General features: G+C 32.9%; 3 protein-coding genes across 5 annotated transcripts; 2 read left to right on the plus strand and 1 right to left on the minus strand.

Annotated features, from left to right (window-relative positions):
- The first annotated feature begins 633 nt into the window (after positions 1 to 633).
- On the plus strand, positions 634 to 4,036 carry LOC121256709 (pentatricopeptide repeat-containing protein At4g18520, chloroplastic-like). 2 transcript variants are annotated; one of them, XR_005939050.1, is made up of 4 exons: positions 634 to 952; positions 1,355 to 3,023; positions 3,155 to 3,536; positions 3,692 to 4,036. XR_005939050.1 is itself a non-coding variant. In XM_041157582.1 (2 exons), exons 1-2 carry the CDS (start codon positions 826 to 828, stop codon positions 3,130 to 3,132), a joined length of 1,905 nt encoding a protein of 634 aa, XP_041013516.1. In that variant the 5' UTR covers positions 634 to 825; the 3' UTR covers positions 3,133 to 3,148. The 2 variants fall into 2 exon arrangements, 1 of the variants encoding a protein (XP_041013516.1); XM_041157582.1 differs by lacking the exons at positions 3,155 to 3,536; positions 3,692 to 4,036 and having other exon boundaries at positions 1,355 to 3,148.
- An 841-nt stretch (positions 4,037 to 4,877) lies between these two features.
- LOC121256710 lies at positions 4,878 to 11,123 on the plus strand. 2 transcript variants are annotated; one of them, XM_041157583.1, is made up of 7 exons: positions 4,878 to 5,095; positions 6,149 to 7,453; positions 8,879 to 8,934; positions 9,050 to 9,283; positions 9,364 to 9,655; positions 10,146 to 10,342; positions 10,705 to 11,123. In XM_041157583.1, exons 2-7 carry the CDS (start codon positions 6,269 to 6,271, stop codon positions 10,856 to 10,858), a joined length of 2,118 nt encoding a protein of 705 aa, XP_041013517.1. In that variant the 5' UTR covers positions 4,878 to 5,095; positions 6,149 to 6,268; the 3' UTR covers positions 10,859 to 11,123. The 2 variants fall into 2 exon arrangements, with proteins under 2 accessions (XP_041013517.1, XP_041013518.1); XM_041157584.1 differs by having other exon boundaries at positions 6,152 to 7,453.
- A 917-nt stretch (positions 11,124 to 12,040) lies between these two features.
- Positions 12,041 to 14,617, minus strand: LOC121255270 (tRNA (carboxymethyluridine(34)-5-O)-methyltransferase-like). The gene is given in 4 exon segments (XM_041155546.1): positions 12,041 to 12,373; positions 12,376 to 12,416; positions 13,535 to 14,445; positions 14,603 to 14,617. Coding segments are annotated over 4 exon segments (1,011 nt in total). The 3' UTR covers positions 12,041 to 12,329.
- Between the last annotated feature and the right edge of the window lie 8,663 nt (positions 14,618 to 23,280).

The following is a 23,280-nucleotide window of genomic DNA, read 5'->3' on the forward strand; positions in this document are numbered from 1 at the left end:
GTTAAAAGAAAAAGATTTTATGAGACAAAATAAATATCTGTAATTGATTTATTTTAAAGTCTTATTTGGATAGTAAGAATAGATAAGATAATTTAACATGAAAATTGAATAAAATATTATTAAAATATTATTTTTTAATATTATTATCTTTTTAAAATTTGAAAAAATTAAATTATTTATTATATTTTGTGTGTGAATTTAAAAAAATTATAATAATAAGATGAGATGAAATCATTTTTATATCTAAACGAGGCCTTAGAGTTTATCCATAAGATAAGAAAAATATCTTGGTAAGATTGCAGTGTACTAATTTTGTAGAAGTTTTTTTTTTTTTTCTTTCAAAAACAATTGAGATTCACTTAAGAAAATTATTATTTTTTTTATGGTAAATCTTATATTTTTCTAAATGGCATGTACACACATTCTATACTTACATCAAATATTATTTATTTATTTATGAAAAATATTTAGTCTATACAGGAATTATAAATAAAAAAGTTTACAAATATTTAATGTGGTTTATTAAATTATAAATTTAATTTATTATAAAATAAAAATCTAATATATTATATTAAACTAGAATAATATCTAGAATTTATTAATATTTCTTTTTATTTATTTACAAAAGGTGTCCACGACCGTAGTTGAATTTGGCCGGAAAAACGAAACGGTGTTATCGATATCATCAGTGCAGTGTTCCGTTCTGTTCGCGCCTAATCCAACCTCTGTCCTAAAACCCTCCGTCTGCGTTTGACCATTCCCATTTGAAATCCTAATACCCAGAATTTTTCAACCTTTTTCCCCTAAAATTCTTTCAAACTTCATATGGATTTATCTTCTGTGACTCTCCAGGCCTCTTGTTCTTTCCCGGTTAGAACCCCTACTCTCGCTGTCAGAGCCATTAGAAACTCAGCTCGAATCACCTTTTGTTGTTCCTCTTCTCGACTTGAAGGCAAGAAGATATAACCTGTTTGCTTTAGTTGAATATTTGAGGGGTTCTCTTTGGGAACTAAAAGAAAAAAACCTACAAGTTTCCCGAATAGTATCTCTAGTCTTAGTTGTTATTCTGATGCTAATCTCATTTTGCTGAGCTGGGTTTAAAATTTCATCACTCAGAGTCTTTACTTATATAAAAATAATAATAATAATATGCTGAAATAATGCAACTGGGAATGTATCTTTACTGGCCTGGATTTCTTAGCCAAGGTTGAGATTAATAGGAAAACGGACCTGGCCTCAAAATTGGGTAAGAAACGAGCCAGTCTAGCAGGCCAGACCAGAACTCTCAATCTTAGATAAATTTGAATTCTTTATGTATTAGCACTGATAATATTTATATGTTTCTCGACTCTAGCTTTGGCAAGGCTTGGGAACACGTGCTCGACGCAAAGGAAGAATTCGAGCTCAAGGAATAGTAAGCATTACAGGGCCACCACGGATTCAACGTCTCACTATCGGAACCCAAGCGATATCTCCAGCTGCCAAGAAATCCCAGATGCCGATTTTTGTGATGGCCAGTCGGTGAGCCAGTGGCTCGTTCCTGACCGGCTCGCGCTTTGGCTTCGATCGAGTCGTAGTTTAAAAGAGGTCAGAAGTATACATGCGGTGGTTGTGAAATGTTTTCGGGAGTCTGTCATCTACATGGGTAATAATTTGATAAGTACTTATCTGGGGTTTGGGAAGGTAGTTGAAGCTCGTAAGGTGTTTGATAAATTGCCGAACAGGAATGTGGTTACTTGGACTGCTCTCATTAATGGGTATTTAAACGTTGGTTTGGATGATGAGGCTTTGAGGTTGTTTAATGATTCTATTGAAAATGGGATCCGAGCAAATGAAAAGATGTTTGTGTGTGTTTTGAATATGTGCAGTAGGAGGTCGGATTTTGAGCTTGGGAGTCAATTTCATGCCTGTATTGTGAAAGGTGGTTCGAGGAACTTGATTGTGGATAGTTCCATCGTTCATTTCTATGCGCAATGTAGGAAACTGCCAAGTGCATTTCGTGCATTTGATCGGATGCAAGAGCAGGATGTGGTTTGTTGGACAACTATGATTACGGCTTGTGCACAACAAGGACATGGACAGGAGGCCATTTCACTGTTCTCACGAATGTTAAGTAATGGATCTTTCCCTAATGAGTTTACAGTATGTGGTGTTCTGAAGGCTTGTGGAGAGGAAAAGGCATTCAAATTTGGGAGGCAGTTACATGGTACCATAGTGAAGAAAATGTTTAGGAATGATGTTTTTGTAGGGACTTCCCTCGTTGATATGTATGCAAAATGTGGGGAGATGCTAGATTCTAAAAAAGTCTTTAATCGAATGAGGTATAGAAACATGGTTACTTGGACATCATTTATAGCTGGATATGCCCGAAAGGGACTTGGTGAGGAGGCCATAAGACTCTTCAGAGTGATGAAGAGACGAAAAATAAATTCTAACAACTGGACAATTGTTAGCGTCCTCAGGGCTTGTGGCTCAATTGAGGCTACACTATTGGGAAGGGAACTTCATGCACAAATAATTAAGAAATCCATCAAGACCAATATATACATAGCAAGCACTCTAGTATGGTTTTACTGTAGATGTGCAGAGTATAATCATGCCTTCAAGGTCCTCCAGCAGATGCCCCGTAGAGATGTTGTATCATGGACTGCCATTATTTCAGGTGGTGCACGACTTGGGCATGAGTCTGAGGCTCTTGAGTTCTTGGGAGAAATGATGGAGGAAGGTGTTGATCCCAACTCTTTTACTTATTCATCAGCTTTGAAAGCGTGTGCTAATCTGGAAACTGTCCGTCTAGGAAAATTGATTCATTCTTGTGCAAACAAGACCCCTTCCTTGTCTAATGTGTTTGTGGGTAGTGCATTAATCAATATGTATGCAAAATGCGGATATTTGTCAGAGGCATCCCAAGTTTTTGACAGCATGCCCGATCGAAATTTGGTTTCTTGGAAGGCTATGATTATGGGTTATGCAAAGAATGGGCTCTGCCAAGAGGCTTTGAAGCTCATGTATCGGATGAAAGCAGAGGGTATTGTGGTGGATGATTACATCATTGCAACAGTCCTTGCTGCGTGTGGAGATTTCAAGTGGGATATGGAGGCTTCATCCGAATATTGCTTACTGTCTACTTAATCTTTTGCCCATATGGATTCCAATGTTTGATCTATGTACTGCAGGCATCAGGTATATATATATCAACTAAGATACAGCGGGCGGATTTATACTGAGCTGCAGATACATCATAAATTGGTCTGCAGGATTAGTGGTAAAAGATAAACAGTGAATGAATGTATCACAAGAAGTACTGGGAATGAGGGACCATCCCCGACTCCCGCTCTGCACCCTGTCATCGCTCTTGTACATGTTGATATAAACTAGGAAAGGTCGAAAGAAAAAGGGTGCAGAGGGTTCCAATTCACTTCATAAATCCAACTCTCCCTGGGGCATTTCTCGAGAACGATGTAATGTTACTCCTCCATGAATATTGAGCATCATGGCTCGCATCAGTAAGAGGGCATTACTGTAGACATGTTCAGGTACTAATTATGAATATGTAAATGCACGCTCTTTTTTACAAGTGAACTGTAAAAAAGTGCTTTATGTAGGAACTTCGCGTCTCATTGGAGTTTTTTTTTTTTTTTTACTTTCGTGTTGAGAGAGAGTGAGGAATATTTGTTCCACTTCTTTCTAGGTACATCATGCACTCAGAGGATGTTACAAGACAATGGGATATTATAATTGCAAGCTGGTGTGGAGAACGCACCTTTCACACTATTGAGATGATATGATTTGATTTGTCATATGATTTAATTTTAAAATTTTCTTATAAATCAAATCTTATCGGAAGTGTGCGGATGTGTTCTCCAATGAGTAGAACAGTTTGGAACAAAAGACCACTTGTAATGTATTCTCTATTGTGTTGGGGATGTTGAAGTTCATTTATACAATATCTCACTATATGAGAAATATGATCTCAACTTGGAAATACACGATCAACTTGTAGAACTTACTATTTATTTGTTGATTGTAGCTTCAATTTGAGTAAATAAATCAAGTTGTTTGCAATAAATTCATATTTTTGTTTTTTTTTTCCTAATTTAAATAAAAATTTAATATTATTTATTATATTATCTCTTAAAAATTTTCACATATAAACATAATTTTGTAATTGGTTCCCACACTTTTAAAAATTCTAGAAAATCATCATCTCAAAAAGGTTTTTAACTATTTATGAAACCATCTTACATCCAAATAAGCCATTAATGTTAAGAAAGATGCTATTTTGACAAAGAAAGTGTACCGATGTAATAGTTTATTAATTTATTTATTTTGCATGAACAAAAAATCCTTTTTATAGCTGATTTTTTATTAAAAATTCAAAAAGTGAAAAGAAAATTGGAAAAAAAAAGGTCACAATTTAGTGCAAAATTCCATCCTAATAACATTGTCCGATTAGCAATTAATTAATTAGACACTTTCATTAATTTACCATTAGAAAATTACATGACATTTTTGTCCCGGTTTAAATTCGAAAAGTGTTTCATCTCATCTCATCATTACAAATTTTCGAAATTTCTATACAAAATATAATAAACAATTCAACTTTTTCAAATCTCAAATAATAATAATATTAAAAAATAATATTCTAATAATATTTTTTTTAATTTTTATCTTTTATCTAAAACATCTCATTTCATCTTTGAATCCAAATCATATATGAAAACCTAAACACCAATTTGTAAAGAAAATCACCTGTTGAAGTTGCAATGATTAAAAAAAAAAAAAGCAAGTTAAAAAAAAAAATAGTTGAAGATTAACGTAGGGACGAGAAGTGGTCCCCCAACTATAAAAGGCGGGGTCCAAAGTCCATCATCACGTTCAACATTTTTCTTATTTTCAGCCCACGGACTTCCCGCTCCTGGCGCTTGTTTCTCTTCACTCTGAAATCGCCTCGTGTCCTGTTCTTTCAATTCATTATCTGTATTGACCCCAAAAATAAGAAAACAAAACTTGTTTTGTAACTCCCAAGATATTTATTGCCATTTTTGTAATTCCTTCGGATCTTTTCTTCGCCATTCCCAGTCTTCTCAGATCTGTAAGATTTTTTTCTCATTTTTTGTTCGCACGTTGAAAATTTTCACCTGAATTTTCGACTATCATGTTGTCCCTGTTTTGATTTTGTTTGCACAATCTTCTCGTATCTGTAAGATTAATGCTGACGGTTTCATGCTTTTGATTATTATTACTTGTGTGGTTCGTGAGATTGGATTTTCTTTTCTTTTTGTTTATTTTATATGCGGGTAATAGGCTTCAAAGATTGATATTCTATATCTGTCCGGCTACTGATAATTCATTTGAATTGGAAACGAAATTTATTCAAAAGATCCTTTTTTATTTTTCACTTTCTCTGTATTCGGGTAGCTTTAATTGATTTGTTGTTGCTTTATGCATTTGTCCTGGTTTTCTATATGCAGTTGGTTCTTTGACCAAACTTTGAATCTTTATCCTTTTTCTTACCTTGCTCGAATCTTTGGGATTTAAATATTCTAAGACTTGCATTAGCTATTGACCGGGTCGTTTGATGGAAAGTATTTAAGTGGGCTCCATAGGTGGGTTGTTGTTTTCTGTTCTTATCTCGACTAATCTGATATATTCGACATCTGATATTTTTGTCTGGATGAACAAGGCACGACTCTTACATGTCTGTAACGGAAGCAGAAACATTTGTCCAACAGGGCACCTCTAGAATCTACAATTAATTTATTGAATATGCCTGTATTTTCATTGTTAATTAATGGCTCCTTTAACTACTATCTTAGGTGGTCGGTGATTTTTAAGGCCATCCTATCATTTTAGGCACAGCTATAAGAATCGATTAGATGGGGAATTCCAATGGTATTGCATATGGGCAGACACAAACAATCCAACCACTCCTGGCAATCTAGAACCCAAGTCATTTACCATTTGGTCTTCATTTTTATCCTGTAACTGCTTTATGAGTGTCTGAAGTTTGTATTATTACCTGCATGTAGAAATTTATGAATTAAGAGTTTGCAGTCATGTTTATAGTGCCTTTTTTTTTATATTTTAACATGCAGTTATGTGCGCAAAGTAATGACTTTTTAAGCTCTTGTTTAACTTCTTGTAGCAGCTGCATTAACTGTTTAAACTCTCACAATCTGCAAGTGTGCACAAACATCCAAAATTTCCGTGCGATGTTTTGATAAGTTGGCTTCCAAACTTATCAAACTTATATCTTGCTGGCATTATGGAAAAAGAAGACTCAACTGAGAAAGGTGTAGTGAATTCTCCAACTGCTGAAAAGGTGGAGGAAGAACTTCTTGTTCAGGAGGAAGATCGAGAGGAACCATTAAAGGAGAGATGGGATAGTCCTAAATTTGGCCACGATAGTCGGCAAGATGAATCGGGTGATAAGATGGATGAGGGTATGAATTTTCAGGCTAAAGCTCAAGAACAAAAGTTGGATGATGATATTGGCCAAGTTGACTCTGGTAACAAGATGAATGAGAGCAGGGATTTAGGTGACAAGATGAATGAGAGCAGGGATTTGGAGTCTAAAGCTCAAGAGGATGATAAGGACCAAAATATGGAGGGGGTTTTTGGTGAGGAGAACGAAGAGGAGCCTGTCTTTGATGGAACGGAGGGTGTAGTTGAGAAAGCAGTGGCACTCACAAACTTTGTTAAGGAGAAGGGTGCAGTCGCAGTTTCTAGCGTTCTCCGTCGCCTTTCTGGGAAAAAAGATGAAGATGGACAGGATTTTCCTGGTGATGAAAGTAAGGATGTACCTAATTCCTCTGAAAATAGTGATGTGAAAGAAGTCCCTCAGAAAACAACTGAGAGGTCTGCGTGGAATCCTTTGAGCTATATTATGACGTCACATGATGCCGATGCAGATAACAAAGCTGAGCAGAGGGAGGAAGTCAGCAAAGGATCAACACAACCTATAGCCATGAAAGGAAGAGTTATTCTGTACACAAGGTTAGGATGCCAGGATTGCAAAGAGGCTAGGTTATTTTTGTACTGGAAAAGGCTCAGATACGTTGAAATAAACATAGATATCTACCCCAGTAGAAAGCTGGAACTGGAGAAGATTTCTGGATCTTCTGCTGTTCCCAAGGTGTTCTTCAATGAAATCCTTATTGGAGGGGTGAGTGAGCTAAAGGCCTCGAATGAATCTGGAAAGCTTGATGAAAAGATTGATTATCTGATAAATGAAGCACCATCATTTGAAGCTCCTTTGCCACCTCTTTCTGGTGAAGATGACCTCTCAAGTAGTGGGGCTATTGATGAGCTGGCCCTACTTGTCCAAAAAATGAAAGAATCTATTATTGTTAAGGACCGATTTTATAAAATGCGAAGGTTCACTAACTGTTTCATAGGTTCAGAAGCTGTGGATTTCTTATCAGAGGATCAGTATTTGGAAAGGGAAGAGGTCAGTTATATTTTATTTTGAGGTTTGGAGAAAGTCAATTTACTTTCTGGGGATCATGGCTCAGTCTGACAGTCTTGAGTGTTCAACACATGAAGGGTATTTGGGCCTTATATTATGTGGGGACTAGAAGATTTCCTTCAGTCATATAAGTTAAACTATTCCACCAATCACTGACCCTAAGTATTGTGTAAGATTCACAACAAAACACTCGCACACAAATTTGCATGCACAAATTGTTGACGTTTTTGTTATTTAATTGTAAACTTCGATGATGTAAAAGTAAACAATAAATCACAAAACCAGAACAAGTAGTTTATGCACTCATAGTTTTAAACCTTAATTAAAGTTTAAGTTTATCTAACTCTAGAAGTTGATTTAGTTTTTGTAATTTATGCATTTTCTAGATGGTGCCTGTATGTCTTATGTGGTGTATATAGAACGAGAGGAATGGATGATGCTTTGAAAATAGAGAACGTTCTTTTTTTTTTTTTTGGGGGGGGGGGGGGGGGGGGGGGGGGGGGGGGGGGGGGGGGGGGGGGGGGGGGGGATATTAGAGCTTTCTTTTATCAATCTTTGTTACTTTGGGCTAAGGCCATTGTATTAGAGGGGGCTAATTTTAATGACTTGTATGCTTCTTTCTTTGCTAGTATGCTGTAATTAGGCATATTTCTCTTATATACTACCTGTGTACTTGGGCTTTGCCTAATTATGAGGATTAATAACTTTTTCTTACTTATTAAAAAAAAAAAATGCATTTCTAGGACCATCGCTGAATTTGAGAGCTTAGGTTAGGATCTTGCTTTTTGGGTGGGTGACAGTTGGATGGTAGATCCAGTGGCCATGATGAAGGATATGCATATTAATGATCTACCTATTGGCTATAATGTTTATTCAACTCCTAAAATTTACCTATTCTTACTCCTTATCAGATTACAAGTGCAGTGGGATGCCCTTTGCATTAGATTTTTCTTTTTCTTTTTAGATATTTCTGTATCAATTCTGTGACCTTTATGGTTTTTGTTATTTTCAGCACAAGCGATGCTTGAGCAGTTTACTTATTATGGGTGCTTCTAGGTTAGGTAAAGGAGCAATCTAGATGGCCTTGAATGGGGATCTTTGGTGTTATGGATCCCGAGCCTTTCTATCTCTATTGTGTCTCATATCTAGAAAAGATTTCATATATTGTAATTTAGTATCCTTTCTTTCTTCCTTTATTTACTTCTGAATAGGAGGCTGAGGAGGGGTATCTCTGCCCATTTAATCTATTACCTATTGAATGGCCCTCTTGAATTAATAGTCAAACAACAAGTTATTAATACAAATGCAAAATAAAAATTCTTTCTCAGTTCATCTGTGTTTTACCTTGATTATTTCATTGCTTAACATTTTCATTTCATTTTGCCTTGTTCTTGTGTTTCGGGACAGGCTATTGAATTTGGACGAAAGCTTGCTAGCACATTCTTTTTTCAACACGTTCTTGAGTAAGTCTCTTGAAGGGCGGGCTTCTTGATCTTTATACTTGTGACTCTTGGTCTTATTTTTTTAATTCCATAATTGACCATTCTTCTCTCTCTATCTCTGTTTCCATTTCTCTAGAGAGAATCTATTTGAAGATGGTAACCACTTGTATCGCTTCTTGGATGATGATCCTATTGTGTCATCTCAATGTCATAACATCCCTCGGGGTATAACTGATGTGAAACCGAAGCCTATCCTGGACATTGCATCTAGGCTGAGATTTTTGTTCTATGGAATTCTTGAAGCCTACACGTCAGAAGATGGAAAGCATGTGGATTACAGAAGTATTCATGGAAGTGAAGAATTTGCAAGGTTTGTGAGCAAAAGTCGCTATTGAGTATTGATCAACAAATTCGAGTTCTTATATTTAAGTCATTTGTACATCTCTCTAGGTACTTGAGAATAGTTCAGGAGCTTCAAAGAGTGGAAGTCCAAGATATGCCAAGGGAAGAGAAGCTTGCTTTCTTTATAAATCTCTATAATATGATGGCCATCCATGCGATTTTGGTTTTGGGTCATCCAGCTGGGCCACTGGAACGGAGAAAGTTGTTTGGAGACTTTAAGTATGTTGTTGGTGGGTCCACCTTCTCACTATCAGCTATTCAAAATGGTATTTTAAGGGGCAACCAGCGACCACCATTCAATCTCATGAAGCCATTTGGTGCAAAAGATAAACGTTCCAAGGTAAGAAAGCCACAATATAATTTTCTCGACTATCAATATCAGGTACATTTTTATGGACTAAATTACTCTTTTAACTGCCACTTGACCATCTCTGTCCAATGAGGTGGCGTTGATTTGAATTTTGTTCAGGATCAATATGTGAGGTTTTTGTATCATAGCATTCATTGTGGAAGGGTAAACAAGGAGCGTATTAATTTTTTATGCATGGGGCCCTAGCCACTGAGCAATTCCTGCCTTTATATATACAAAATGAATGCATTAAGCTTTTGCTATGCACCTCTACTTCTTGAACAGTTTCCCATATTAGAGTAGAAGCAGTTTTTCCTTCTGTCACATCTATGATAGATTGGAATGTAGAGGGGACAAGACACTGGGGATCTTGTTTCCATATTTGATTATGTTGAAAACTTCTCGGTGATTTCTGTTTGCTTTCTCTTCATTTGCCAAGAGTTGGGATTCTTGATTGGCGATCTTTATTCTTTTGTACCAGGTAGCTCTTCCTTATTCGGAGCCTCTCATACACTTTGCACTGGTTTGTGGGACCCGGTCTGGGCCTGCATTACGATGCTATTCTCCAGGGAATATTGATAAAGAGTTAATGGATGCAGCCCGTAATTTTTTAAGAAATGGAGGAATCATTGTTGATATGAATGCCAAGGTTGCATCAGCCAGTAAGATCCTTAAATGGTAAGGTTAAAAAATGGAGGAATTATTGTAATTCTTTTTTATTTTTTGTTTTGTTTTTTTTTTTTTTTTCCGGGAGGGGGGTGTACCTTGGTCCATGGAGCACTTCTCTATAGAAATGAATGTCAAACCTTAGAAACTCTCTCTCTCTCTCTCTCTCTCTCTCTCTCTCTCTCTCTCATGCGTACAGATACATAAGGTACTATATGCATACACACCTGCCCACAACATCTCTTTGTGTAGCCAAGTCATAGAACAGAAATACTATTAATTCAGTATTTTATACAATCATGATTTTTATGATAAGTTGATTTAGATTGCAACTTATGGTATCTAATACTATTACCTGAATCGATGATGCCCAGGTTTAATGTAGATTTTGGCAAGAATGAGGTAGAGGTACTAAAGCATGCATCAAACTACTTAGAGCCTGCTGACTCAGAAGCATTACTGGATTTGCTTGCCAACTCTCAGTTGAAGGTGATATATCAGCAATATGACTGGAGCTTGAACTGCTAGTGTTAGTTTTACTCCTAGTTTTCTTACACAATACCTAGTAATTCAAATACCTTCCATAATTTTGGAAAAGTTAGCATGAAGTAATTGCAATTTGTTCATGTTATAATTCCATTTATCTATCATACCTAGCTCCCACCTGAAGGCATTGTAGTCTTTGTTGGAACAGTACGGTGGCACGCACTTGCTTGATGGTGGGCCATTTTGTAAGCACGAGAAAACTTGTTCATGGGACTTAAATGATCTTTTTTACCATGTAGTGCTTAAACATCCTGATTCCCTTCCATATTTGTCTGAAAATTTTCGTTTATTGTATTAATGGCCATACTCGTGACATGGTGACCGCGTGATCATTTCTCTCCTTGCAATCTTGACCATATTTGAATGTCGAATTATGGGTGCTTGAATTCTTAGATCACAGATTTCAAAGGAATCCTTCCGACAGTGTGAGCTGAAATGGTTATGCAGTTTGGAGCAATGTCATTGTAGGCGACCATTCATCACGATGGTGGGATCTTCTTCGCACAAACTGAAATGCCATATAATTTATCCTACATATTTTGAAAAATTCTACTCATCATTCCTATACTACACATTTTTTTTTTCTTACCAAATGTGTAGTATTTAGATGATGAGTTGAATAATTTATTTAGTTTAGTAAGGATATAAAAAAATAATAATAATAATAATAATAAGCGTGATATAAGAATGATGAGTAGAATGGCTCAAATATTTTCTTCAAAGCTATTTCAATTTTAGGGTTCCAAAAAATGCCTTCATAAAATGGAATTGAAAGTTGACAATGAACTACAAACTAATCTCATAGTTTTGAGCTTGTTCGGGGATCACACGTTGCATTCTTCTCATTTAAAAAAATGGTAAATGCAACTTGATATGCATGACTCGAATGAACTGAAATTTGATCCAAGGTTGATTAGTACAAAGGCATAATATAGCCTCTTAATTTTTTCCCCTAGGCCGCATAATTGCACCTTTAAAAATGAATAATAATTTTACTTGAAGGTCTTTACACCACACACCATCCAAGTGGCATAATTTGATTTGGAAAAGAAATTTTAAAATTTGAATATTTTTAATCTTACAAATCAAATTATGTCATGTGGGTAATGTGTGGTGTAAAGACATTCAAATAACACTACTCTTTAAAAATATAATTTAAAAGTCCAATACATGGTAATAGTATACATTGAATCACCCAAAATCTCCAAGTGATGGTATAGTACATCTCTTTGAAATTTGAAGGCCAATGCTTAATACTCTTACCAGTGTCTCCCCACCTCCCAAATGGGGCCAAGCCTTCGCCATAGATGTTAGAAACAGTACACTGAGCATCATAACAACTAACTTTTCAGTGATATGTACACATGGGTCAACTTGTGAAGCATGAAAGTTTGCCAGATAAAGCATCTTATACAAAACCCATTTGGCTCGCCAAGGCAGCAACTTCAATATGTCATAATATCCTTTCAAGAATGCTACACCAGTTTGATTTGTCATAAACCGATCAACAATTATTACATTGCCCATACCGTATACTAGCCTGCAGAAAGGCATGATAAACAAGGAGGGATAAAACATCATGCATCATACATACACAAGCATGTCAAGGCTTGGATGAACATGGGAAAAAAGAAATTACAGAATCAATAAAAATCAAAATATTTAATATATAATAATATATCTATCTAGAAATCTTGTACTAGCACTTAAAAAGCCGGGAAAACAACAGAGGGTTATGTCTAGTTACACTTGAAAATGGTTAAGATCATCAAAGGTTAATAACTGAACTTCGATTCTCTTTTTTGAGTTTCTTAAACATTAACATCAATAGGCCTCTCTCGTTATAGGTCTTTCAGTTAGCACAATTGGCCTCTCTGTGCAGTACATATGGTCATCTGGCACAAACTTGCGGAGGTATAAGCATTCGTGTTATGCAATTATTGCAAGGAAATCCCGGTCAAAGTTTCTTTGACAAATGACACTAACACTAATGGGCTTCCTCTCATTTTTGGACTGTCAGTTAGCTCAATTGGCCTTTTCACTTGCAGTAAACGGTCTTTAGCACAAACTCACACAGATATAAGCATTCATGTTAAGGAATTGTTATAGGAAAATCCTGACTATCAGCCACATATTTCTATATGCTAGTCCTACAGAAAAGCATCTCAATCTCCCGTACCCAAAGACAAGTCAATGGAATTGGCTGGTGTGAGTACTTGCCAAGAATTTTGTACTGAATTCATCACAAAAGTAACACTGCCTGGGAAATGCTACGAAGGCAAGTGACTCGACTTCATTGCACAAAACTATAGATGCATACATATGCGTGTGTGTGTGTGTGTGTCTGCAATGTGATTGGCCCAGTCCATAGGTATTGGGATCAAAGGCACCCCAAACAAGAGGCATGGTCAACAGTCATGCTCGAAGACATAGAAGCACAGGCAGAAGGGGGGGGGGGGGTGGGGACATAGCTTTCTATTTAGAGACAATTCGAGCAAGGGGGACAATGTGTGATAGACCAGAATTTCCTTTTGAGTGATACATAACCAATTGGTAGAAAATTACGCATAACAAACAATTATAGAATCAATGACATACAAAAACAATAAAAACAAGTTAAATCAACACGAAAACATTTAAAAGAAAGTAACAAGTTACCTTTCAAGTTCGCCTTCACTAAAAACATGGTAATATCTGTTGTGCACAACGGCACCCTTCTTATCATCTTTCATAGCCAGACCATTTGCAAGAGCAGAAGCACCACTTACCTCAGCACGATGATAAGGTAAATGCCAAGGGACAAAATACTCCTGTTGATTCTTGGTATTCTCTTCATGTTTAAAGGTCGCTGATCCATTTATAATTTCATACATATTCTCCATTGAAGTCCCCTTGCAATGTTTTACATGCTCTCCTGAACCATTCCCCTCACTTTCTGGGATGCTTTGTAATGGTATGGATGAAAGGCTACGAGCATGAGGACTATCTAGTCCTATCCACTCTTCAGCATACTTTTGTGTTAGTGGTGTCCATTTTGCAACCAACGATCTATCCTCCTGTTCTACAGCCCATACTGTAATCAGAACTAGGCCACCCTTTTTGACAACTCTAACTAATTCTTCAATGGCTTTTCTTCTCCTAGTCTCTGTACTTAGATGATGTAATACAGCAACAGAGATTGCTGCATCACCAAAACTATTTCTGAATGGAAGATTTACAGCATCTGCAACCAGAACCTCATGCCCTCTATCCACACAGATTTTGATTAAGGGAGCACTTATATCACATCCTTTGAAAAAGCAATCAGGATCCGGACCCAAGTACTTATCATTTCCACATCCTGCATCCAGAACAAGAGATCCTGAAGCCAAAGATGATAAAAAGGTGGCAACTTTTGGCCACTTGGCAAACCGGGTGGAACTGAAATGTGGAGCAATAGCATCATAAACACTATGCACGTACTTCTTTTCAATTTCAGGGGTGGATTGTTCATTTAAGGATGGCTTCCCCACATTCTCAGTTACTGATACAGATTGGGGGATTTCGGATTCGATACAATAGTATACAAACTAGAAGCACCATTTATATGGACTTCCCTCATAGTAATAGAAATTCCAGAATGGGGGACCCAATTCTTTTGAACAGTGATGGAGGAGGAGGAGGAGGTCGATTGGTGGCAGGCGAGTGAAGAATATTGTGGAGGAACTGCGGGTGAGGTATATATACTTGGACAATATACATGACTTGAGTTATATAGAAGCTTCACACTTTTCACACCACTTAAAAAATATATGATTTTACTTTTTTACACTCATATTTTATATTTCATGAAACATGAGTAGGGGTGTAAATTCAAACCAGAAAATCGGGCTACTGGTTCTTAGAATGTGAAAACAGGCCGGTTTCGGTTTTAGGATTTTTCAGACCAGACCGGTTGATAAAAAATATATATATAAAATAATATTTGTATTATTATATATATAATTTTTACACAAAATATTATATATATATTAATATATATAAGTTTTATATATTATGTATAATTATAAATTCTTATGTGAAATTTTTATATATAATATATATAATTCATATATGAAATAATTTCTTATTATAATTTATAAATTATTACATAAAATGTTAATACTAAATCACTAAAAGTTTATAACTAATACTAATATTAAATATATAATTTATAACTAATACTAATATATAACTTATAACTATACCAATAGTCTAATATTAATACTATTATATAGTCTAATATATTAATAAAAGTATAAAATAGATTTTTTAAAATCAGTTTTTTTTTTAATAAACAAATTTTTAATAACAAATTGTGAAACTTATATTTTAAAAAAATTGAAAAATCAGACCGGACCAGACTGGAAACCTGTAAAACCAGAAGTACCGGTTTAGGAGGGTAATTGGTGCGTAATCAGTTTTGAAAAATACAAAACCAGTACATACCGGTTCGGTCATAGATTTTGTCTAAAATTGAACCGGACCGGACCGGTTACATCCCTAAACATGAGGGTAAAAGAATAAATTTATATATTTTTAAGTGATGTACAAGAGTGTGTGACTTATGTATAAAATTTTTGTTAAAATATTGATCTGTAAAAGTAAAACGTGGAAAAGGAAAAGGGTTTAGGAAATTTACGACGTCGTTTCCTTGCAATCCATTCCTCGCTCTTGTAAATTTATCTTTTCAAATGGATCACTTCAGTTTAGAGAGAGAGAGAGAGAGAGAGTTCTTTACACGAGCATTTTAAAATAATTTCTAAATGTTCTTTCTTAAATATGTATTTGATTGAATTAATAATAATAAATCTTTAAAAAAAATATCCTTATTTAGAAACAAATAGGGAAGATAAAAGTCTATTACAAAAATTGAAGAAATATACCCATAAAAAGGCCTTATGAAAAATGCCCATGGTTATTTATATATATATATATATATATATATATAAATAAATAATAAATAAAAAAAGGACTAAGGTTAAGCCCAGTTTGTGGATAGGCCTGCATCGGAGTAACCGGATGCGGATATTGATTTTGCTAGATACTCAAGTCTTCATTGGGTGAACAATCTTACTTCAAGCTATTAATTAAGTTTTAATAATAATATTGCATAATTTTTTGGGAACAAAACCCGGAAGGCAAAAGGCCCAAGAAATCAGGCCCAACTGACCAAAAGCCTTAAACGCAAGGAATCACGAGGGAAATAGGCAGGCTGTCAGCGATGAGGAATGCAATCCATCCCGACTCGCAACAATTAGTCGAATGAGAGCATCGCAAGAAATGCCTAGCTAGCAAGGAATATTGGGGATCCAAGGGCGAGTTAAATATGCTAAGTATCAAGAAGAGGCAGGCCAAGGGGAGCAAACAGGGATCATCAATCAGTTCATTAGAATGCTCTTCTCGATAATGAAATTAGATGAGATGAATGTCCAAACTGACTTCTAATGTAAAAGGACTTGGCAAACCCTTGCAAATTAGCATTAAATACAACCAACCATCCAAGTGAAAAGCATTAAATGTTGATGACACTCATGGACCTAATAAAAAGAGAAAAACTTTTCGCCACAATCTCACCTAACTCTCTTTAGGTCTGGTTTAGATGGTGAGATGAGATGAGATGATTTGATCTGTAAATAATAGTAAAATAATTTGAGTTAACATGTTTTATAGAATTTTGAGAAATGAGAGAGAAACATTTAAATAAAAATATTATTTTATAATATTATTTTTATTTTGAGATTTGAAAAAATTAAATTATTTTTTGTATTTTGTTGATAAGTTTTAAAAAAAATGTAATAATTAAGTAATGATTAAATAAAAAATTTGAAGATTTGAAATTAAAAAATATTTATATTTGTGATTTATAGATATTGAGATGAGATGGAAACATTTCCCTATCCAAACCAGGTCTAGGGTCTTATAAAGTTAACTTGCAGGCTTGGGATTTGGAGGACCTTGTGACGGACTTGGCTAACGGGAATTTTTTTTTTTTCAAACAGCTAACGGGAAATTATATCAACATACAATATATATATATATATATATATATATATATATATATATAATTAAAGATTATAGTTGAATAATAACTACTTGAAGGTCATGATCTTTAAGTTCGGTATGACTCGATAATTGATCGTGCATATAAAACAAAGCACGTATATGTGTCCACCTATTATTAGTCACAATAAAGTCATCTATCTATATATATGTATATATATACAATGGTCAAGAATAGATCAAACAAAGATTAAAAGGAAAAAGAGTAATTTGGAATAGTTGCCAAACACTTTTGACTAATTTGAAATCTTCCACAGTAACACCACTGAGAAAAAAGGGAATCTTCCAAAAAGTTCTTGGAAAGGGCACCAGGTATATTATATGCTGACAATTGCATGCAAGTGGAATATTTTATCTAATTAAGGTTGTAATGAAATTCGTATATATATATATATATATATATATTTTGGTACCCTTCAAGTAGCATTCATTAGATATTATTACTATGATCGAGTATTAATTTATATTCAATCCTTTAATTTCTTTTGTCCTTAATTAATTGGTCATTACTCTATTAATTGCATGTATTTTACGGCTTAATTAACCAATTCCTTTCAAGTTCTTCAAAACTTCATAGAAGTTCTTCAATCTACACCAATAAAATACTTGGTAATTTTGATACTATTTAAATCCAAGTTAAGTTAGCTAGACTGGTCCGTCGTTAATTTTACACCTTAATTAATGGTCATGTATCGTATTTTATATTTTGTTGCATGTGAAAACAATATATATGCATGTTAAGGGGGATGACCTTAATCCAAGATTTTATAAATTTAAGACTACACTTGATTATAAAAATTATATATCACTATAACAAGAAAGACTTTTTGCAATGAAAAAGATTTCGTTGCAAAATAATCTTTTTAATTAACATCGGGTTTGGATTCCGAATTCAGTTAGCAATGATTTTGAGACAATAGCAATAACATTTTTGCGTTGCAAAAAGTTTCTACCCATTAGCAACGGTTTAGTTTCGTTGCAAAAATAATTGACCATTTCGTTGCAAAAACATATATCTTCGTTAGCAATGAATTTTTATTTGTTACAAAAACATGTATCCTTATTAGCAACGAATTTTTATTCATTGTAAAATCATGTATCATCACAACCAATGAATATATCATTACTGACGAAATTGAAACATTGCAATACCTCATTAGCAACGATATTATTTCCTTGTAAAAATATGTTAGCAACGATTTCAATTTCCTTGCGAAGAGAAGATCAAAATTATAAAAATCTCATTAGCAACGTTATTATTTCTTTGCTAAAACATAATAGCAACGGTATTATTTCCTTTCAAAAACATGTTAGCAACGATTTCAATTTCCTTGCGAATAGAAGATCATAATTATAAAAACATCATTAGCGACGATATAATTTCCTTGCTAAAACACATTAGCAACGGTATTATTTCCTTGCAAAAACATGTTAGCTTGCAAAATAGAAGATCATAACAATTAAAACCTTATTAGCAATGATATAATTTTCTTACTAAAACACATTAGCAATGGTATTATTTCCTTACAAAAACATACTAGCAACGATTTCAATTCCCTTGAAATTATAAATCAGAATTATATAACTATCATTACCAACGAAAGTTAATCAATGCAAAAATCTCGGTTCCCTCATTACCAACAATATAATTTTTTTGCTAATTACAATTTAATTTAAAACATGCATATTAGCAACAGTATAATAATTTGGTTGCTAATATATCTATAGCAACTATTTGGAATCCTTTGCAAATTAAAATTCAATTTATATACAAATTTTAAAAAGTAGAGTTGTTTGGATGAGGGATCGTAAGAAGTTAAGAACATAGTACTGTTCGAAAAACTCTGCTTGATGGTCGTTTGAACGTGTGCAATTAGGAATCATTCCGTTCAAAGCTCAAATGTAAGTGAAAGTGGCACCGTTCGGACGAAATACTGTTTGAGCGTCTCTGTTGTTGAGGCAGAAGACACCAACAACGATTTAAGATTTCATTCATTTGTAACAATTTAATATGATCCATCAAATTGATTGTCGAGATAACTTAATATGATCCATCAAATTGTAAAACTCTTTTTATTATAAAATAAATATGATAGATCACGTTAAAATACATCAATGTGTAGACTTTCTTGTGTAAGCTTTCTACGTAGACTTAGTACTTTCTCTAAAATATATATATATATATATATATATATTTGTATCTGTATTATTATAAAATTTAACGCAAATTATCTCGAGAGTTTAAATCCAATGTTAATCTTTACACAGAAAAATTTATAAAGAAAAATATTGTGGAGGCTGATCATGTAATTAATTATTCGATCCAAGCTATCAAATATTATTGTTGCAAATGGTCGTTTTTATCGTAAATATCTAATTTTGAGTAAACATTTTTCTTATAACAGTGATCTATAGTACATGCAACCTAATTAAAGTGTTTGTTTCTCATTCTATAATACATGCAAGCAAGTCATGATGACATATGAATTCGGGTACATGTGTTTGTATATATAATTAACGTGTAGGAAACTTATTTTAGGGTGGAATTGTGTGATGTTGAGGTTGGTTTCTTAACTTCTTGTTAATTTGGAGGACGTTGAAGAAAATGATATATGTACTTAGAGCATATATACATGCATCTACTAGGAAAAGTAGTTAAATCTCACATCAAATATTTATAATACTAGTCACAACTCATAAATATCATGACTTCTTTATTTAGAGTCGGGCTACTTTGCCGCCCAGAGTAGCCTGCTCAACTTTACCGCTTTTATATTTTGAGTTTTTTTTTTCATTTTTTTTAATATATTTAAATATTTTAAAAAACTAAAAAAAAATCTCAATATACTTAAAAACATTTCTTTAATTACTAAGTAAAAATTTTTTTTTGGTCAAACAGTCAAATGGAGCGGTACAAGCTGTGAGAGGCAAAGTAGTATTTTCCCTTTATTTAATGTAAATCTTGCACCAATGACCAAACATTCATGAGTACTTTTGGTCATATACGTTAATTACCAATATCATCATTCCTTTCCTCCATCATATTTAATTATGTAAAAGTTGTTAAATGAAAAACGGTTGCTAATTAAGTTTTATGATAAATTTTTTAATTTTGGACGAAGTTAAAAAATTAATTATAAATTGTATTTCTTTGGTGGTCAATTTTACTTACAATATTAAATATATATATATAAGTAGATTTTAATTTTTCATTAGCTGTCTCCTCATTTATTTTATTACTCCATAATTTATAAATGAAAATAAATAAGAAAAGATTAAGATAGGAAATTTAAGAAATAAATAACATTTATTTATTTTTAAATATTTCAGCCATTATAACAATTATTCAACCTATATAATTATCAAACTTAGTTATATATATATATAATAAAGTAATTAAATTTACTTATTTCCATTAGTTTATAAGTGACATTTAGGTTATTTTTATTATATCATTAATTTTAATAAAGGATGAAATATCTTATTAATGAGATGGAATATAGAGTTAGTCGGTTAGAGTTTACCCACAATTTCTGCTCTAAAACTATCCTAATTGAAAAATGATAATTGTAATCGTGAATGTGTAAGCGTTGTGTAATCATTTTTAAAAAAAATAAATAAATACGAGACTCACATGAAAAATAATAATTTTTTAATAATAGATCTCACTATTTTTCAAAACGACTGCATAATAATTACATATTTTATAATTATATATAACATTACTCATCTTAATTAAACACTCATTTTAAAAATTGAAACTAATAAAAAATTAAATTAAATTAACTTATTTACATTGTATTATAATATAATATTCTTTATTTAGTACATTTAGCTACTTTTATAGAAGTGTATGTTTCAGTGCGAGTCCCCAAGACTTTTATTTTTAACAATTATTGAGCCATGAAAGAAAGAAAGAACACGTGAACTTATTCCTGTGGATGATCACTTGGCCCAATCAGAGTATTTGACTTTTCATTTAAGCTGTTCTCTGTATCTCTTCTGTCGTTTTCTATGCTTTTCTTCGTGTCTTTTCTTTCCCTTCCGCCGCCCTCATCAAACATGAAAGAAAAATGACGGAGATATGCTTTTTTTTTTTATAAGTTATTATTTATTTTTACACTTTATATTAATTTTTTTATAAGATGTGAAAGTTTTTTTATAGGAGATGAAAGTATTTTTTATAAAGTGTGGGACGTGAAATGATAAATAATGACTTATGAGAATAATTGTTTTTTTATAAATAAAGGATAATCTATAAAAATAATATAGTTTTATAAAAATACATTAATTTAAGATATAATTATATAAAATATGGGTGGCTCTACCGTCACAGCTGGGGCTCTTGACATGCACTTCATCTTTTTTTTTTCATCAATTTTTTAACATTTTTAAATATATATTTTTTAAAAAAATTTACAAGATCATTCAAAAAGGCTAATCATTAAGTAAAAAAAAAAAAAAAAAAAAACACCCATTAGAAATCTCCTACAAGAACAGCAACATTTCTCATAAAATATTATAAAAAAGTTATAGATATATCGTAACTCAAAAATAAAAACCCTCTTTCAAAACACTGCTGGATTCATGATCACAAACATAATTATGAAGTTTGACACTTTACCTATCTAGATGTGATTTTGTGGCATATTATATATTCTATAGTTAATATATATGTCGAAGGAAGTTAATATTATACCGGATGAATTTTATTTCTCGAAGAGCTTTGAGTTCAATTAAATTAAATTATTTGTTTTTATCTTCTTTTTTAGTTATATTATAGTTTTTAGATCTCATTGATACTAATTTACAGAAAATGTTATCAAATAAAAATTTAAAATTTTTATGACAAGTCAATTGCTTAAAAACTTATATTTTATATTATATATTATGTTTGTTCTATTTGAATTATCGACTCTAATAAATATATTGAAATTGTTTATGGCTTTTCATCTATCAACTATATATGGGATAGAAGTACTATTACAATTATAAAAAGATTTTATAAAAATAAACACATAAATTAATATTACTTTATAATAAAAATAGTTTTATATATAATCTTATGTACCACATTAAACTATATTAATTTATAGGTGGGTTTATTTTGTAGAATTTTTTTTTTTTTTTTAACTAAAGAATTTCTCAGGGTGATATTGCTGATAGAGTTTCTATTTGTCAGAAAGAAAGAGACTTTTTTAATTTCCATGGTGGAGAGGAATTCCGAGCTGACATTGTATGTTTTGGAAGCTATAACTTTGTTTCACTTCCACATAAATTAAAGAAACGGACAATTCATTGATTTGGAAATTTAGAACATTATTTAACCTTATATGTGGCTAGCTTGTAATTTCCTCATCATGCACTACTGTCCTATATCTTTTTGTTTCGATAATTTATTCATGGTACGTATAGTGTTTCGTGTCGTAACGTTGTCTCTAACTTTTTCCTAGTAATTGTGGCCAGTAGGGTAAGAAAGAAAGAAAGACACATGACATTCATGAGTACTACGTAATATATATCAAACTCATGATGTTGTTAATTTTCTGAGTAATTGCATTGGGTTCAACTTTTCTTGAAGTTTCGTGCAATGCATGAGATGGTTAGGTAACAAAGGTTGATAACCGAGAAGCTGCATGCTTTAAAAATTTATATTTACATGCAAGTAGTCGATATAGTAGGACATATTGCACGCTAGCTAAAATCTACGTGACCCGATGTTAATTACCTCATCATGATGACATGTGCCGAGTCATCACTCCAATCCAAATGCTCCACGATTCTTCAAGGTGGAAAATTCGTACTATATCTGCAAGTTTCTTTTAATTATTAGCAGCCATTAATTATATTCATCGATCAGTACGTGGCATGATGTACAAGTTTTGAATTTTCTCACATTTTTGTAACGAGTTGTAATTATGAGTACGAAAGTATCGTAGTTATTTAAAAAAAGTATAAGATTTATATAAAAAAATTTAATTTTTTAATAATAAATTTTATTCTTTTTCAAAACTAATGTATGATAGTCACTATAAGAAAACTGTTTATTTGTGGTCAGTTAATTTCAGCGAAATGATTATTTACAATCAAAATGAGTCTGTTTTGATCATAAATGATCTTTTCATCGCAATTAAATGACTATAAAAATCTGTTTTTCTTGTATTGAGTTATGCATTCTACAATTGTGCTTGACATTATTCTTTAGAAAGTCAGCCTTTTTCGAAAATAAGCATTCAAACATGCAACTACAAGAAGAATAAGGGTCTTTTCCAGCATTCAATTCCGTCGAAAATTATCCTCTAAAACATTGCAAATGACTTTTA

The sequence above is a fragment of the Juglans microcarpa x Juglans regia genome, chromosome 3D (genome assembly GCF_004785595.1).
Source record: "Juglans microcarpa x Juglans regia isolate MS1-56 chromosome 3D, Jm3101_v1.0, whole genome shotgun sequence".
In the NCBI taxonomy this organism is placed as follows: Eukaryota; Viridiplantae; Streptophyta; class Magnoliopsida; order Fagales; family Juglandaceae; genus Juglans; species Juglans microcarpa x Juglans regia.

Bases quoted from the DNA above. Each gene is read 5' to 3' on its own strand.
- LOC121256710 (XM_041157583.1), top strand. From the start codon at position 6,269: ATGGAAAAAGAAGACTCAACTGAGAAAGGTGTAGTGAATTCTCCAACT. The intron at 9,284-9,363 runs GTTTGTGAGCAA...ACATCTCTCTAG, and splicing joins GGAAGTGAAGAATTTGCAAG to GTACTTGAGAATAGTTCAGG. The intron at 10,343-10,704 runs GTAAGGTTAAAA...GATGATGCCCAG, and splicing joins GCCAGTAAGATCCTTAAATG to GTTTAATGTAGATTTTGGCA.
- LOC121256709 (XM_041157582.1), top strand. From the start codon at position 826: ATGGATTTATCTTCTGTGACTCTCCAGGCCTCTTGTTCTTTCCCGGTT. The intron at 953-1,354 runs GCAAGAAGATAT...TCTCGACTCTAG, and splicing joins TTCCTCTTCTCGACTTGAAG to CTTTGGCAAGGCTTGGGAAC.